Source organism: Dermacentor variabilis, chromosome 7 (genome assembly GCF_050947875.1).
Source record: "Dermacentor variabilis isolate Ectoservices chromosome 7, ASM5094787v1, whole genome shotgun sequence".
NCBI classification, from domain to species: domain Eukaryota; kingdom Metazoa; phylum Arthropoda; class Arachnida; order Ixodida; family Ixodidae; genus Dermacentor; species Dermacentor variabilis.
The window spans coordinates 8,948,784-8,967,731 of record NC_134574.1 but is presented as its reverse complement, the minus strand read 5'-3'; the positions used below and the strand labels follow the sequence as shown (position 1 = coordinate 8,967,731).

The following is an 18,948-nucleotide window of genomic DNA, read 5'->3' as shown; positions in this document are numbered from 1 at the left end:
GGCTGAAAATGGCCCTTCCCTGCATGCCAGGTGACTGCAGTAACGAATTCGTTTTTCCTTTTCAAGCTCACTTTTGTTACTTTTATTTCTCCATGGAGAAATGCAGCTCTGCATCTATCTGAGTCTATGCCATGTTCATGGTGATACTAAGATGGTGGCGCTGTGTCACTGGAAAGTCGTGCAAACAGCGGTGCGGGATCATTTTTCGAAGTCCGGTTTCAAGCCCAACACAACAAAAACGTGAAATTTTTCTCAAATTCTGCTGCACTTCCAAATAATTCACACTGAGATAACGGAAGGATGTGACTGATTGTGGCAAAAATTTTTTTTTTGAAATTTCGAGCCTGTTGGCCATTTTGTTGCCATGTCCCTCTTCTAATTTTCCATTTTTTCACATGCTTTTCGGTCATACAAATTTAACATGATACGAATCTTTGCAGTCTCAAGAAATTAAAATTAAAGTTTGGGATTTGAGGTGCCAAAACCAGGATATAATTATGTATGTGTGTGTGTGGGGGGGGGGGGTCTCCAGATTTATTTTGACCACCTATGAACCATGCACCCAATGCGTGAGCATTTTTGCATTTCCCCCTTGGCAGTGGGCTTAGCAGCACAACGCCAAAGCTAATACACCAGCACTGCAACTGAGAGATTTGCATCATTGAGACTCTACTGATACGGATGGCATCCAGTTTCGATACTGCCGATTCATGCAAAATCTCATGAAAGCAAAACTATCCCCAAAAGTGATTGCCCGGTTGAGAGGGGAAGGGAGGTGAATGATGAGAGGCCCACGCACGCAAGAGGAGGACAAAGACAATCGGAGCTCTCTGCATGCAAAGGGGCACCTACCCTTTTTGATGGAGGTGAGAGCATAGCGAAGGAGGTGCCCGAGGCTGGCAATGCTTCTAGCCCATCTGCCGTTGAGCTCGCAGTTTCGTGCAGGTCGTTGTGAGACGAGACATGCGTAGTCTCGAGTTGTATAATTTTTCAATGCCTTTTCTCTATGGGGATTTCACCGGGACTGCACTTACCACTGTTAAACCTGGGATATCGCAAAACGGGGAACGCATAACCAGGGTTCTATGTATACTACTCGCGTATAACGAACTTAGCAAAAGTGAAAGTTCATTGCACTTGGCCTTTAACTACAATGAACAAGGTCTAACTTGCTAAACCCTTAGCCTTGCTTTGAGGACAGACACTGACCAGTGGTCACTGCAGAAGCTGCGTCCTGGCCCTTAGACTTGCGGCTGCGCGGAGGCTTCTCACGGAGCGGGGAGCCCTTGGCAGCCGCAGCTGTAGGGTTGGGTGGCGAGGGTGGTGCTGCTGCAGACCAGGATGATGTTTCGGCCACCTCCTTTTGTTGTTGCTGCTGCTGTTGTTGCTGAAGCTGCTCCTGTAGGTGCTTCAGCTCAATTTCATCCTGTACATGTAAACCAGGAGATATGGTTACAATGCGGGAACAGCACTCATCGGCAGTAACATCACCATGCAACAAAGCACCCCTGCTGCGCCACACAACAAGGACACATGCAAAGCCAGACGGCACAGTGCTGAAGCAAGAAGCCCCACAGTTAGCAGGCAGTGCCAGATGTGATCAGCTTGAACCAAAGCATACACTTGCACTGTCAGAGATATTCGGAACATCACTCAGCAGTGGTCACCGTATTATATACTATTAGCCATAGAACCACAAGTTCAACAGTGCTACAGATGGACCAGATAAAAGAGCACAAGACTACAGAGGGCTATAGTCAAAACAGGATATATCAAACTTGAAGGAAATCATAAGATAGTTCAGTGCATCGATAATTCGAAATATAAAATATGCCTACCTGAAGCTTGTCAGGAATGTCACAAAATTTCCAGAGATTGTGAAAACAAATAATTTAACAATTTGCTTCTCCAAGGACGTGCTGAGTGAACAAAAACTTATTTTTTGCATGTGACTGCTGAAAGTCACTCATGCTGTGGAATGGTCTGACATACAGGCAAACCCTAAAAGCCTGTCTAGCTCAGATGCACAAACGTGGTGCACCGAACAGTGCATTTTGGACTGAATTAGGAAAATGATTTAAAATTATGGGGTTTTATGTGCCAAAACCACTTTCTGATTACGAGGCACACCGTAGTGGAGGACTCCGGAAATTTCGACCACCTGGGTTTCTTTAACGTACAGCCGCCCTGATTTTTAATAATATAGCGCGAGCGTCGACTGAACTGCTGGTGAGCGCCTTATAACGGCGATAAGCGTGCAACAAGAGTGTGCAACAAGGCGAGTGCAACAAGGCAACAAGGCTCGTGCGCGAACTCTCGCCTTGTTGCACGCTTATCGCCGTTATAAGGCGCTCACCAGCAATTCAGTCGACGCTCGCGCTATATTATTAAAAATCAGGGCGGCTGTACACCTAAATCTAAGTACATGGGTGTTTTCGAATTTCACTTCCATCGAAATGCGGCCGTAAGAAAATGATGAGATAGTTCAAGTGGCTGAGGAGTTCTATAGAGATTTACACAGTACCAGTGGCACCACGACGATAATGGAAGAGAGAATAGTCTAGAGGAATTTGAAATCCCACAAGTAATGCCGGAAGGAGTAAAGAAAGCCCTGGGAGCTATGCAAAGGGGGAAGGCTGCTGGGGAGAATCAGGTAACCGCAGGTTTGTTGAAGGATGGTGGTCAGGTTGTTTAAGAAAAACTGGCCACCCTGTATACGCAATGCCTCATGACCTCGAGCGTACCGGAATCTTGGAAGAATGCTAACATAATCGTAATTCATAAGAAAGGGGATGCCAAAGACTTGAAAAATTATCGACCGATCAGCTTACTGTCCATTGTCTACATAGTATCTACTAAGGTAATCGCAAATAGAATCGGGAACACCTTAGACTTCTGTCAACAAAAGGACCAGGCAGGATTCCGTAAAGGCTACTCAACAATAGACCATATTCCCACTATCAATCAGGTGATATAGAAATGTGCTGAATGTAACCAACCCTTACATATAGCTTTCATTGATTACGATAAAGCGTTTGATTCAATCGAAACCTCAGCAGTCATGGAGGCATTACGGAATCAGGGTGTAGATGAGCTGTATGTAAAAATACTGAAAGATATATATAGCGGCTCGACAGCCACCATAGTCCTCCATAAAGAAAGCAACAAAATCCCAATAAAGAAAGCAGTCAGGCAGGGAGATACGATCTCTCCAATGCTATTCACAGTGTGTTTACAGGAGGTATTCAGAAACCTGAATTGGGAAGAATTGGAGATAAGAGTTAATGGAGAATACCTTAGTAACCTGCGATTCGCCGATGACATTGCCTTGCTTAGTAACTCAGGATACCAATTGCAGTGCATGCTCACTGACCTGGAGAGGCAAAGCAGAAGGGTGGTTCTAAAAATTATTCTGCAGAAAACTAATGTTTAACAGTCTCGGAAGAGAACAGCAGCTTACGATAGGTAGCGAGACACTGGAAGTGGTAAGGGAATACATCTACTTAGGGCAGGTAGTGACCGCGGATCCGGATCATGAGATTGAAATAATCAGAAGAACGGGCTAGGGTCCGTTTGGCAGGCATTCTCAGATCATGAACAGCTGGTTGCCATTATCCCTCAAGAGAAAAGTGTATAACAGCTGTGTGTTACCAGTACTCACCTACGGGGCAGAAACCTGCAGGCTTACAAAAAGGGTTCTTCTTAAATTGAGGACAACACAACGAGCTATGGAAAAAAGAATGATAGGTGTAATGTTAAGGGATAAGAAAAGAGCAGATTGGATGAGGGAGCAAACGCGAGTTAATGACATCTTAGTTGAAATCAAGAAAAATAAATGGGCATGGGCAGGACGTAATGAGCAGGGAAGACAACTGATGGTCATTGAGGGTTACGGACTGGATTCCAAGGGAAGGGAAGCGTAGCAGGGGGCAGCAGAAAGTTAGGTGGGAGGATGAGATTAAGAAGTTTGCAGGGACAACATGGCCACAATTGGTACATGATCGGGGTAGTTGGAGAAGTATGGGAGAGGCCTTTGCCCTGCAGTGGGTGTAACCAGGCTGATGATGATGAAATATCAGAACATTTATCACCACAAGATTTACAGCTTGAAAATTTTGTGCAATAAGACATGAAGCTGCCTATGGTTGGGAGTCTCCTAACATCACATAACAAAAATGTAACCCACTATGAGTACCTTGAGTGTATAAATCAAGATGTACAGTACGGTTTAGCCTTAGTAAAGGGAACTCTGAACTAGTACGCCAGCGCTGATTACACCTCAGTTATAGTATATACTAGACCAACTAGCCCAACAGTCAACTCTTATAGTATATGGTATATAGAGCATTTTTCATCAATAGAATGTCTGTTGAATAGAATCAAGTGCTTTTTTCCTTCTAAAGCTAAACAACTAGCAGCATTATGTTGTACTGAATACCATTAAGGTTTTCATTCTAATAGTGGACCTTTGTTTTGTGGCAATCTTATTACAGTCAAACCCACCTATAATGATAGCGGTTTTAACAACAAATCGGTTATAACAATAAGAAGCTGCTGCACCTTGAACTTTGGTATGTGTTACATGGTGAAATAACTGCTTACTACAATGCCCCGATGCCACATTATCGGTTATAACGATAAAATCTGGCTGCTGGGTGTCTGAGCCGAAAGGTAGTGAAATACAAAATCTTTGAAAAGAAAAAAAAGAAAAGAAATTCGAGCCACTGCAAGATGGGCCACTGCTCCAACAGCTGCCGCGCGCTAATTTTCTAGCCATCTCCATGCGCCTCTCTCCCGTTGCCCTTCCACTCCTCCGAACACGAATGGGCTGCACCCATAGCTCTAAGCCACCCCACCATCTAAAAGACGAAAGGACCGCGTCAAATGCACTGCTCGCAGGTTGCTCGCATGTTGCTCGCTGTCTCCTCATTCAGCGCAGTTCAGCAAACAGCTCAATCACTCGCGTTCGTCTTTGTTCGTTGCGTCAAAATCGTTCCTGGCCACGTGGTTTCTCAGCCTCATCTGACTCGCCGCTGAAGCGGACGATGGCTGATCCGCCTGCTAATCATTGGCAATGCACAATGTTGCCTGTGAAAAGAAAGCGTACGGCTAAAGATTTCGAAACTAAGTGCTTCTAACCGATGAGGCGATCATCGCGAACGTGGTTGCCTCAGATAGCGACGGCGACAACGGCAGCGATGACGTGGTAGAGCAGGCTGCTTCAACGTTGTCCTCGCAGGAGGTCCGGCAGATGATTCAGTCGCTCCAGGGCTTCATTTTCATGGGGAACCTTCTGCTGCATTACGTGGAGCACCTGGATGCCTTGGAGGATGTAGTCAAGCTTCGCGTAAAGCATGCAAGCCAGTGGGAAGTGCATAGTGTGGCGATCTTGCCTCAGCGTTTCTTCTGGATTTCTCACCTGACAGGCTGCTATGGCAGCCTTCTTGCAATTTTTAAAGGCCCCTTTTGGGGCCTATAAAGCGATGCCTCAGCGGTGCTTGCATATCGCGTGCCACCGGTGACCCCTCTTTGCAGTTGTCATAGCAGTGCCATTCTTTAAGGCCGACAGCCTCGACTTCTTATACGCGATCGGAGCTCCCAAGAAGCAGTTAAACGAGTGAACACAATCATCAGCTGGATGATGGAAGGCACTGGGGAGGGGCACTGACCTCACTGATATTATAGTTTTCTCACATCAACTCTGCCATCCCCCTATTTTGATTTTTTCATGCAACGCAGTTATAACAATTATTGGTTAAAACAATGGAATTTTCGCGGCACTTGAGTATTGTTGTAAGTGGGTCTGACTGCACATGGAAAGCTTTTTCTTTCCAGTTTTCCTCCAAAGCATAGAAGGGCTTTCCTATCTTTATAGAAGGTGGGTTATATTAAAGCGAACCTGCATGACAGACGAAAACGCAGCCTGCACATCACGTGACTCAATTGCCACTCCACGCATAGACATTGTTGGTGTCGTGCGCTGTCCACCGTGGTTGGTGCAGAAGGTGAAAAGGCGCATTTTCGTTGTCAGGTTTGGCACGATTGCCCACCTGTCAAAGATTCTGAAATTGGGAGTGTCATGGCAAGTTGTTTTAGGAGATGGGGGCAGGGCCAGGCCGTGTGCCCCCCTTCCAGCGCCCCCCCCCCGCCCCCCATATTTCTTCAGCCATGTAGTAGCATCCACGTAGTATTTTGTATTTCAATGTGCCTACATGCCCGGGATCAAGAAAAGGTTTTGCGTGATACCCCTCCTCCCTTTCCTTAGGGGAGGAGGCACACCTAGCACTGCCTTGCTCATACTTGCAACAGATACCAAAGGCCGCTTGAGACAAATCGGTGTTATGAATAATCCCAATTAGTGTTTCATTTAGCGTCCCTCTAAGGTCTTGAAAACAGCATTTTGACATTCCAAGATTTTTGAGGACATCAAGGACCACCACAAACCTTGCATGATACACATCCATCTGCAAAATACTCAGTGCCACCACTGGTGCCCCACCCACTGCAGAAGCGCATGGTCTACAGTGTTAAGGTTAACCACAGCATGCTGCTTTCAGGCCATCCTGTGTTTCACGTACCTGTGAGGCCTCCATGACGGGACAATGCATGTAGGTTGGCGAGGTTGGGTTAGTGGCCACACAAGGAAAGAAGAGAAGACACCGCAAAACACATTAACTACTACAACTGCGTGCATACAAAGGCACAAAAAATGACATCTAACTGCTCAATGCCTAAAGTTATGCCATTTGTGCAGTGCCCACATTGACATAAAGACAAATAAACAAACAAGCTTAAAGAGCATTGGAACTTAATGCATACCTGCAGACCTGTAGATTTGGAAATTCGTAAAACTATAACGAAGGGGGGGGGGGGGGGAGTTGCATGGCAGCACTTTTTTTCTTTAAGGGGATTTACCTTTTGCGACGAGCTTACATGTTTTCACAACCGCAAGTGAAATCAGTGCCTTGGAAAGTAAAGAGCGAAAACTCCACTGGGGCATTTTTGCAATGACTTTGGTGTTGCCAACTTTACCTGCTTCAAACTTCTCCGTGTAGGTTTGCTCAAAACAAGTACCACTCTGGTGCCCCTTGACCATCAGCAGACTTTCGAGTTTGCTGTGGGGAATGGAGAGAATACCCAGCATAACCATTGAAATTCTGTGCAACCTTAGTGATCCGTCAACACTTCGAACGCTTCGTAATTGTGACCACTGCACGTCACACCTTGGCCGATTCAATATGCCAGCTGGAACCTGATATGCTTGCAAGTTAGCAAACCCTACTTCAAATGCGTTGACGGCTTCTGATTCACTCTGCTGGGGTAGGATAGCCAGAAACGCCATAATAAAATGACGTATGCGGTTGATCGAAGTAGTTTCCAGAGCTTGTACTCTTGAGCTCATCTTGAGATTGACGTCTTCTAGTGGGAATTTGTGGCAGATGTAATCGCATGCTGCCGTTAAGTACAGATGTACAGCAGAGAAGGACTGCTCTCTCAATGCAGCTCAGTGTCTTAACCAAAGAGTAGGTTGTGGTGCCAATGAGTATGTCTTTATCACCTTTCTGGTTCTCTGTAGCTCCATAGTCAACTTTCAGCAATGAATGACATGCCTTGACAACACCTGGGCGTTCAAATCTAGTCAGGAAATCCTCGAAAAGGCGGTTCAAGAGGCCCCTCAGTATTTATTTATTTATTTAAGATACTCTCAATGCCTGATGGCATTACAGAGGAGTGGTGAATCATTATACAATTATACAATGACATGTTTTTTGCCGCAATTTAACACTCGCAAAATGAAAACGCATAAAGACAACACGGGTGGCACTTCCAACTGATTTATTTTGGGCTGTGACCCAAGAATATATACATACATAGACGCATGCGCTGGCTGTTCAGATCTACGTAACCCAGCGGTCAAACAATCTAGTTTCCGATTTAGAGAGAGCATGATAGATGTATCACTAATGCAATTTGTACCTTTCCTTTTTATATAGTAGGCTTCCATCAGCTCACGTGCTGTTTGAAATCTACTTCTGCCAAGAATCCTAATCTCAGAAAACCGTGGTTTGCACATCCAGGCCTTGCAGTTAACAGGCAAATGTGCCACGCCATCTTTGGTTAGATTTAGTTCGTGTTCCCTGGCTCATTCATTTATGCAGCGTCCAGTCTGTCCTACATAGGACTTGCCGCACTCAAGGGGAATTTCATACACCACGCCTGTAGCGCATCTCCCGTAGGACGTGCTATGCTTCTTGCCACAGCCTTGCGAACCGGTCTCCTCACGTGTGGTTTTCGAACAGAGTCGACCCAGTTTGACGGGGGCAGAAAAGGCAATGGGTACGCCATACCAGCCTGCCACCTTCTTGAGGTTATGGGAAATCTTATGAACATAAGGAACCACTGCAGGTCTTACGGTTCTGGCTCTATCTTCCTCCCTTGTGGCGCTGGTACCTTTAATCTTCCGTAAAAGGCTTTCGGTGACTGAGGTCTCCAACGAGTCAGGGCACCGTGCTTCTTTCAGTCGCTTAATCTGATTATTGAACGAGCCCTCCATCGTGTGTGTACACGATTTTTCGAGGGCAGACTCCACGCAGAGCATAGCAATTCCATGCTTGACAATTTTAGGATGGCATGAATTATACGGCAGCAACCCTTTCATGGCACGTGGGAAATACTGCCAACTAGCTTATCCATCATGAAAGGTTAATCTTAAATCTAAAAATTGCCGGGTGTTACGCTGTGGCACTTCATGCGTAAACAAAAGCCCTTTACCACTGTCCCTAAAAATGTTTAAAATATCATCGCAGTGCTTCAATGAGCCTTGTCTGTTAAAAAGGATTAAAAAGTCGTCCATGTATCTAAAAACTTTTAAAATGTTTAAAGTGCTGTCCTGTTTAAAAGGCTCTTCGAGCAGGCGGTCAACACTAGATAAGAATATGTTGCACAGCAGCGGCGCAATACACGAACCAATGCAAATGCCGCGTTTTTGCAAGAAAAGCTGTTTGTAAAAGGAAATAAAGGTACTATTAAGATAGGCTTCTAATAATGTTAAGAAGTTCTCAAGTGTAACACCAGCTGCATTTTGAAAAATGATGCCGCTTTCTTCTATGTACATCTTTACCACAACAAAAAGGGCATCATGTGGAATTGAATAAAACAGATCCTAAACATCCACAGAAAACGCATTGCCTATGGATTGTTTGTTTCGTAGAAACTGCACTATGTCTTGTGAATTGCCTGTCAAGAAAGGATCATTTACTTTAACAGTTTTTAGCACCTTTAGAATATGCCTACTAAGTAACAACTGCCACGTGCCACGTTCACTCACGATGCTCCTAAACGGCACGTTGGGCTTGTGCGTCTGCACTGAAAAATATGTTTAGCGCTGTAGCTCTCAGATTGTTAATATCTTTGGCCAACTTGTCCAGGTTGAACACCTTACATAGCCTGACAACTTTGCTCTTTACCTTTGATTCAGATTTCCTAATCTGTACAATGTTTTTGTTTACAGCCTCTGCAACTTTCTCATTGTACATTCCTCTAGGAAGTACCACAAAACACCTCTCTTTGCTTCCAAAATAACTAGGTTATGATCTCTGCAAAACGTAACAGTCTTTCGCATAACAGCAGCATCACGACTAGACCTACACCCTGAAAGGCTTTTTTCTAGACTGTCCACACCACAAAGCAATCATCTTTCTTTGTCCTCCTGGGGAGCTTTCTTAGCCACATTTCTGTTAAACGCTGCTAGTTCATGCACAGGAGCACCGGGCTCAATGCTGTACTTAGGTGCTTTCTTAAGAAGATTTGTGGCATCCTCAGGAATGCTATTTCCCAGCAGCACCTGGTTGTTCGTTGCTACTGTTGTCTTCGTTTCACCATAGGCTTTGCGGAGCTGTCCTAAGGCTTGGTTCCACCAGTACTCCGCCATGTGATGGATGACGCGTCTAGACGTCTTCAGCTTCCTCTCTGCTAGCCAAGTAGTATCTTTGTTAAAATGAACTATACGAAGCCAATCATTAAGCAAATGTACTTGTTTCCAAAGTTCAGAACGTAGTATTTTTCACAGGCGGTTACTGTGTCATCTGGACACAATAAATCAGTTGGAAGTGCCGCCCGTGTTTTTTTTATGCGTCTTCCTTTTGCGAGTGTTCAATTGCGGCAGAAAACATGTCTTTTAGCAAGCACCAACTAGGCCAACGAGCACTTCTGTTAAATTATACAAAGGATGAATGAAATGGATTGCTGGCGACCGAGGTGGGAAGGTGGTTCCATTCGGATGCTGCCTTGGGCAGAAATGAAAGGAAGAAAAGGTGTGTACGGCAACTTGTTACTTATATCTTGACGTAGTCGATTCGCGATGAAATATGAGGGGGTCAATTTAACGGAGTCATTTAAAAAGGTCATTTTTTAATTATAGGTACATTTTATGAAAGAGTGATAACCGGGTGAGTTTCCTTCTTGATGACAGGTCTTGCAGATGAAGGCTAGTTTTGATGGCGTACACACTGGCTCTAGAATAATTGCATACAATGAAACATGCAGAGCAGCTCTGAATGGCTTAAAAAATGATGGGGTTTTACGTGCCAAAACTACTTTCCGATTATGAGGCACGCTGTAGTGGAGGACTCCGGAAATTTTGACCGCCTGGGGTTCTTTAACGTGCACCTAAATCTAAGCACACGGGTGTTTTCGCGTTTCGCCCCTATCGAAATGCGGCCGCCGTGGCCGGGATTCGATCCCGCGACCTCGTGCTCAGCAGCCTAACACCATAGCCACTGAGCAACCACGGCGGGTAGACTTTGCAAAGGCTTTCAACACTGTCTCACACACTTATGCACAGTCTGTTCGCTATATTAAAAAATGCACCTTTGCTTGGCTGGATATCAGACTTCCTTTTTCCCAGCGCTCACAGTATTGTTGCAACGTCACAACAGGGTTTGTAGAGCACAGGAGCCCTCCAAGAGCTATCCAAGAGGTACAGGAGCAGGTTGCCCTTTTAATACCGAGCACAACCGCGACTTCTTCACTGCGCCTTGACAAAAACGCTCATGTACACTCGTGTTGTCCTCTTTTTCATCGAAGTACAGCCGCAACATTTGAAGGAAGCATTGCCCTTATACGCAATTTAAGCGTATGAGGGCGGTGTATAACAGCACCGAGTTAAACACGGGAAAAAGAAAAAAAAAAAAGACACTGGTGGAGGTGCTCGAGCCTGCAACCCCATGCAGGCAACCCCTATTCGGAGCTGTACACCCAGACCCTAAGCTTCACCTCTCGTAACGAATCCAGTGCACAGTTTCAGTCAGCCCCTGCTCAGCCTGAGCCTGGACTTCCCTCCCTTTGCGACTCCCACCAGCGTGGCTATATCATCGCGCTTCTCCCTCCTTCACAGACGGCGCCTAGCCTTTCCCAGGTGTCTTGAATAGCCTCACATCCCCGAAATATTCCACGGCGATGCTTTTGAAAATGTCGAGGACTGGCTTGACCAATACGAACACGTCGCTCTGGTAAATCGCTGGAACGAAAAACAAAAACTTGCACATGCCTATTTCATGCTAGAAAACAGCGCTCGTACTTGGTATGCAAACAGGGAAGCGAGCCTCCAAATGTGTCACAATTTTCGTCGTAAGCTCCTCAATACATTCTCATTTCATTTATTATCACCTTGAAGGCCCGAAGGCATTACACAAGGGGGGGCAATACAAACACGTGTAAGAGTGGCTTCGTGCAAAACAACGAAAAAAAAAAAAAACATTGCTGATTTGGCACGACTTTAAACAATCAAAGAAAAAATTCAAATTGAGAGAAGTAACACAGAAATACATTCGTAGTAAAAGAAACAAAAGAACAAGACTAGGTGGAAGGGGTGACAAGGGTAGACTATTCCGAGTGGTTTATGATGGGTTCATGAACGATGTACACTGGGAACAAAGTTATTCAAAGTGATTTGTTAGGTATTCACGAAACTTTTTTCGGTCAGTACAGGTAACGAAGTTGTCAGGGAGCGCATTCCAATAAACGATTGCATCAGGAAAGATGGAAGTAATCATGGCGGATGACCGGCCGGGTAAACGTGCTATGTCAGAGCTGTGAGTTATGAGAGAGGAAGTTCGTAATGGTGGTTTAAGAAGGTGGTGCCTTGAGCGTGGATTGTAAAAAAAAGAGTGCAGCAAGCAAAGACGTGATCTGATGCGGCGAGACTTCAGTGTTGGCAGACTTATTGTTTGCTTCAAAGAAGTGACACTAGTGTATCGTGAATAATGTGAAGTGATGAAGCGGGCGGCTCAGTTTTGAACGGATTCCAATGATGCGGCTAGGTAATCTTGAGATGGATGCCAGACAGCAGAAGCAAATTCGAGTTGTGGACGGACGAATGTCACGTACGCCAACTTCTTCACCTCTGGGGATGCCTTCTTTAGATTTCTTTGTAGATACGCGAGTGGGCGCGCAGCTTTGCGACGTATTGTTTCAGTATGTGTTATCCAAGAGAGTGACGACATCAAAATAAGACCCAGGTACTTGTAAGATGAAGTGGCGCTGATGTTGACAGAGCTAATGCAATAAGTGGACTGAAAGGGACTGTGCTCTTGGGTAAAAGACATAGATTTTCATTTCGATAAGTTGAGAGGCATGTGCCATTTTTCGCACCACGACGAGATGGCATCGAGGTCACGCTGCAGGCAAAGAACATCGTCAGAGGAGTTAACAGTGTTATAAACTATGCAGTCTGTGAAAAGTCATAATTTACAATGTATGCTAGTAGGCAAGTCGTTTACATAGATTAGAAATAATAAAGGGGAAAGACAGGCGCCCTGAGGGACGCCCGAAGTCACATCAGTAAGAGGTGAGCGGTGACTGTGGAAGTGTATTGTGTGCACCCGGACAGGAATTGTTCAATCCATCTGAGTAAGTTATTACAGATTCCAAGTCCAGATAGTATTTGCGGTAAGAGCTTGTGAGGCACCTTGTCAAAAGCTTTTGAGTAATCTAAGAAAACGGCGCCGATCTGCAGGTTCCTTCCATGATAAGCAGAATGATGTGGGTGAATTCGGCGAGATGGGAATCACACGATAACTGTTTTCGGAAACCATGCTGAAATGGGCCGAAAAAATTTTTGCTTTCAAGGAATTTCTTTAGGCTATAATGTGTTCTAGTCATTTTGAGGGGATGCTTGTAAGGGAGATTGGGCGGTAAATGGTAAGGTTCGAGCGGTCACCTGATTTAAAATGGGCAAGATATTAGCTTTCTTCCAGTCACCAGGGACGGTCCCCGTTTCTAGCGATTGTTTGAATAGTACGCAGAGTATTTGTACTGATACACGAGAGGTGTTCTTCAGAAGTTTACTACTAATACCATCACAGCCAGCAGAAGATATCGTTTAAGACTATTGATTGATATGCCCTCCACGTATATGTCTAGGTCTGGCATAGTTTGCACTGAAGCAGTAAGTGTGGGCAAGTCAGATACGTGAATGGGAGCAGTAAATACAGAAGAAAAGTAGTTATTTAGGGCGGTTGCGGATTCATCATTATGGATAGGTTCACCATCGAGGTCAACGAGTTCGATGGTGTTAGATCTGTCTTTAGTGGAGAGCATGCGCCAAAATTTATTGGGATTTGATTGGAGAATGAAGAGTAGATTGTGACTGTTAAATTTATCTTTAGCTTGACTAACCTCCTGAATATACAGTATTACGCAAGCGCGATACCTTTCCCACGCTGCAGTGTTATTTGATTTGCTTTCCTGTAGAGACGTTTTTTATGTTTAGGAAGAAATTTTACACGTTTAGTGAACCAAGGGTTAATATAGTCCGATTCTGCGACAATAGTGGGTATGTACTTATCTTTTAGCTTTACCACTGCATTTCTAAATAGCTCCCAGTTGGAGTTCACTGAGCGTGACCAAAAAGTGGTCTGAAAGTTGTACCAAATTGACTCTAGTCCACTGTTTATGGCCTCATAGTTACCTCTCCGGTAGTGTCAAGCCCGAACCGGAGAGATTATGCGCAACAACCTATTGAGGCTCGCCTACAGAAACCCAATGAAACCATTGCCATGTAAGCGGAAGATATGGCCCATCTGTTTCGCTGAGCTAACCCCAATATGACTGAGGCAAAGTGCGTCATCTTATGCGGGGAATGAAGGAACCACTATTTGCTGGTCTTGTAGGAAACTCGCCAACAATAGACGACAAATTCATCAAGAAAGCGTCTGTCATCAAGCGGGCGCTTCCAACAACATTGCCGCCACTCCGACTGCCAGCCCAACCCCATGCCAGTACGCTCCGCAGCTTAGAGTGTTGACCACACTTCTTTATGGGACATGATTCGGGACATCCTGGGTGTAGAGCTGAGAGCCCTCAGCATTTTTCCTACAGAGTCGCCGGTCGTTTCTGTTGCCGAAGTCATGCGCCAGGAGTTGCGGCAAGCCTTCTCCTCACCAGCCCCAGGTCCAGAAACACGTCCGCTGACCTATGCCGACATAGTCTGACATCCTCCCTCTTCACCGCCGGCAATGCCATTTCAGCCACGGCCCGTTCCCATGCTGTGGTGGCAACGGGAGTCGTTGAAATAACCTGCAGTTTGCCGTACGAACTTGTGGCATATGGCCGACCGTTGACCACTCTGCTTCTACTGCGGCGAACCAGGCCCCATTGCGCGTTACTGCCCCCATCCAGATGCTGGAGCCAGCGCCTTTTCACCTGCCACTTCTCTGCACTTCGACGACCGTTGCCACCCGAACAGTGATCAGCTGTTGCCCAGCACCTCCACCAGTGTCACAACGTCAAAACAGGGATCGTAGAGCACTGCTCAGGAGGCACAGCAGCAGGTCACCTTTTTAATACTGAGCGCAACTGCAACTTTACTGCACCTTGACAAAAACGCTCATGCAAACTCGCTTTGTCCCCTTCTTCATCAGAGTACAGGCATAGCTAATTGTACGTTTCAACTCTACTAACTCACCCGTGAAGCCTGTTTCATCAGGGGTTTCTCAAGGCTCAGTACCGGCTCCTCTTTTATTCCCGCTTTATATTAATGATCTCCCCTTACGCACCTAATTTAAAATAGGCCTTTTTGCAGACGATTGTTATATCACACAATCAAGTCTCCTACTGATCATGTTGTCCTCAATACCTTTGCTGACTTCTGTAATTGGTCCAAAGCTCGGCAAATTAACATAAACTTTTCCAAAACTGCCTCCATGTCCTTTACACGATGCTCATGCCCTTCCTTCTTTGGCTATACCTTTAATAAAATTAGTTTAAAGGGACTCTGAAACAGTTTTGACGATTTTGTACAAACATATTGAGTCGTTAGAGTAAGTCCTTCTGATCATTAATTGACAAATCTAAGTGACCGCATAAAGCGTGTAATTTATTATATGGTTATAAAAATGTAAATCGCTGCCGATCGCAGTACACTGCTCAGCGGAATTTTCAGCCGCCCCTACCCATATGAGGTAAATCACCCAATTGACGTCAGTAGGGCCAGTTATCCGAGTGGCTGCCCAGGGCGCGTCCGATAATTTTTCCATCTTTATGGTGAACAAATGATGTTCGTAATAGCTGAAATGTTAGTTAAGTTGTTTCTATAAGAAGAAACAGAAAGAGAGTGCACACGACCAATTTCTCACTACACTTAAGCACTTCTGGCACACAGCAAGCATCGTCTGCTTATGTTACAACGTGCTCCATTTTGAGGAGAGCTCCGTGGTCAGAGTCGGTCTCAGTCTTTTCGCGAGCACTACAGTTCCGACTTTGTTGCATTGTGGATTGCAAACGTATGCTCTGAGCCAACAAGTGGCTGGACCATGCACACCAATCAGACCGCTCACATTTGTCTGCGCTAAAGTTCCTTCATCAGCTTGACTTTATGCCTCTAGCCATCCATCGAAATGCCCAGCTCGCCTGTGGTTACCAGAATACATATATGTTCGGCGCTGCGACAGAATGCTCGCAATGCACGCTGCTTCGATAGCTCTCGCTCGGGGTCGACTCATTAAACCTCATTAAACCGTAGTTGGCCAGAGCTCAGAAAAAGTATGTGCTAAACGGTAGTACTACTTAACCAAAATAGCATGAGATTGCCCACTTACCTGTCAGAAATGGAACTCGGAGAGAGTGCGATGAAAGGGGGAAAAAGACATGCAGGATTTATTCATTTCACGCAACAAAAGTGTTACTTTCGTTTGATGCCGTGGCGGCCTAGTAGCGACGACGGCGGCCTCAAACTTACTGAAGCTGCATGCCAGCTTTTCAGCCAGCCCCCTCTTCTCGTCAAACACTCGCATGGTAGATTCCTCATTGGCATTAGTATTCTCCATGCAAGTGCGCAGTAGTGATGCAGAAGTCCCGGGGCGCCTTTTTCATTGCGGGGTGCTGTTCTCGTTGCGACGATTGCATTCACGTGGCACAGCTTCTGCCACTGTCGGGCCTGTCGCTTCCCATGTCATCCTCATCACTCTCGCTAGCTCACACTTCGGCAACAACAGAGGCAACGATGGCAAAAAGTCTAACCTCGTAGCCGACATCTCTTTGCGGTCACAGCAGCGCTGCTGAGCAACTTCTTCGCATTCCAAACGCCACATACCGTAGTCAACAGTAGACACATGTCGCGTGCCAGCGCAGACTTCTTTGTGTCACGTTCGATAGCACAAACATTGTCCAATTTTTCTTCTATGCCAAGCACGCAGCGTCTTTTTTTTATCCAAGCTTCGGTAATAATGCAAGTCCTTGCTTCCACGACGCCACAACACTCTGGCACGGCGTCGAAATGATGACGTGGCCAAGCCCGTGACATTCCCATAAGGTGAATGGGGCCGATTTTAGCAGGCTACGCTAGCACCGCCTGGATTCTAACGGTAATTGCACTGGTACCAGAAAAATGTTTACTTACTAATAATAGATAATGTTTTGAATATTATTCACTTACAATCTAAATTTGAATATGACAGGCGACATCCGAATTATTTCTAGTTGCTTAGAAAGTTAAATGTGTATCAAAAGCGCAATGACCCTTGTGAGGAGTACCACACAGCAGATGCCTGACACCGGCGTCCTCTGCTTCTGCTATTGCTGTAGCGCTGCCCGCTTGCTTTGGCCAGGTATATCCCAATATATATATTCTTATTTAGGACTCAGAATTAGCTTGTACATTTACCTTTGAAGGTTGGCACTGCTGCATAGGCCGAACGAAACCACAGCAGTAATCACACTAACTTGCTACCAATAAACAGCTTTGTTATAACATCATCAATGTTTACATGAAATAAAAAGTATGTGAATAGCGTTTCAGAAGATATACTGGTGCATAACATGCATAGTTGTTTATGTGCACAAAGATACTACATACAGTCTCGCCACACATTTCTGGTGAACACAAGCTGTCACTGCTGAATGAAGAAATACATCTGACCACATAAAGCCGTCGCATGCTGGTATGTTGCTAAAGTTCCTCCACTATTGTAGCTGAAGATGTCACACCACTTCGTTCACAATATTCATAAAGTGCAACTTCGTTTGAGCCAGTGCCACCTGTTTGAGCAGAAACGCGTAGCTTTCACAAGGGTGAATACTGTCGCAACTGTTTGTCTTTTCGTCCAGAATGCCTGCTCTCTCTCTCTTGCAGTTAACCATTCGAGAAGTCACGTAATAAAAATTTTCTGCGTCTAGGCTGAATTTGCTTCGAAAAGTTTAAAATTTCAGATAGAAATTATTTTCTGTACGTGCTGGTTTGATGTGTTGCAGATAAAGTTTACACAATAAAGGATTACATGGCGTTTCGATTACCGCTGCCCACGGTGCACTGTCGTCATTGGGATGGTGGCACCACCCCAAGGCTTGGACACGAAACACGCCACATGCCATTGGCTTAATGTGGCTTCACGCACAAAAGCACAGGGCGCTTGGAGGCCGTTCCGATCTCCGAGGCTTGTTCTGCTGGGCCGCCCGATGGAAATCGCGTACCACCGTGTTTGCGCGACGGAAAGTGGAAACACTACGTGTTAACCAATATGTACGCAATAAGCTGGTACGAGTAATGCGGATACAAAACACATTATGTTCAACAGCCACTGAGTCGGGGATCTGACTTTACTACTTTTAAAACAAAACTACTGTTTAAGTGAGTATGGTTTAATGAGGTTTTACTGTTAACACTGTGAGGTAAAAAACTAGAATCAGTGCAAAAAAAGGCAGTGCGTTTTGTTTGTAGTAGATATGAAAAGTGATTTTCACCGTATAACTCTTCCCCTACTTGGTCTCACTCCCCTTCCAGAGGGTTTCAAACTTGAATGCCAAAAATTCCTTCACACATTAATTCCCTTCGTCTCTCCTCTCTACATGACTATTTGACTCTTTCCAAACCCTCATCTACAAGGAGTCACCGTGCTCTAAATATCTCAACCTTTTTTGCCCGCACTGATTCTTTTGAATACAGCTTTTTTCCGTCAACCAATGAAGTAGAATTCATTAACGGGCAACATCCGTTCACTACCACTGAAAAAATTCACACAAGCTCGTTCATAAATGTTTGCATGTTTGTTGTTCATCCCACCCCTGCAATAGCCTCACTGAGGCTGCAGTATGTATAAATAAATAAATAAATAAATAAATAAATAAATAAATAAATAAAAAGTATTCAAGCCATTAAAGGGAAGCTGAAACACTTTTCGAAAAAAATGAGTTCTCTGCGGCATTCTACAGTTTTGAGTCCCCTGAACACGAATATCTGGTTCGAAAAGGGCGGAAACAAACGCAAGCGGCTGTTTTTCCAAGAAAACGCGCACCAGCGCCTCAGGGCATCGCGCGAACGCCGCTGTTGCCCGTGATTGGTCGGGGCCACTGTGACGTCGTTGGCGGTAGTCGCCGGTCGGCGCCGCCGCATGTCTCCGTTTCAGAGCGTAGCACCATTCCGTTCTCTCTGGTAGCACGAGGTTCTGCTGTTCT

The 18,948-nt window shown here is 45.3% G+C and overlaps 1 protein-coding gene across 21 annotated transcripts in view; it reads right to left on the bottom strand.

The window, feature by feature from the left end:
- Positions 1 to 18,948, bottom strand: part of LOC142587302 (uncharacterized) — a 410,079-nt gene that overhangs the window by 284,337 nt on the left and 106,794 nt on the right. For all 21 annotated transcript variants that reach the window (XR_012829442.1, XM_075698179.1, XM_075698189.1 and 18 more), the window contains exon 5: positions 1,210 to 1,426. Coding sequence is in view for 20 of the 21 variants with exons in the window: in XM_075698179.1 (XP_075554294.1) it covers positions 1,210 to 1,426 (217 nt within the window). In the remaining variant the exon portion in view is untranslated. The remainder of the gene's footprint in view (positions 1 to 1,209; positions 1,427 to 18,948) is intronic.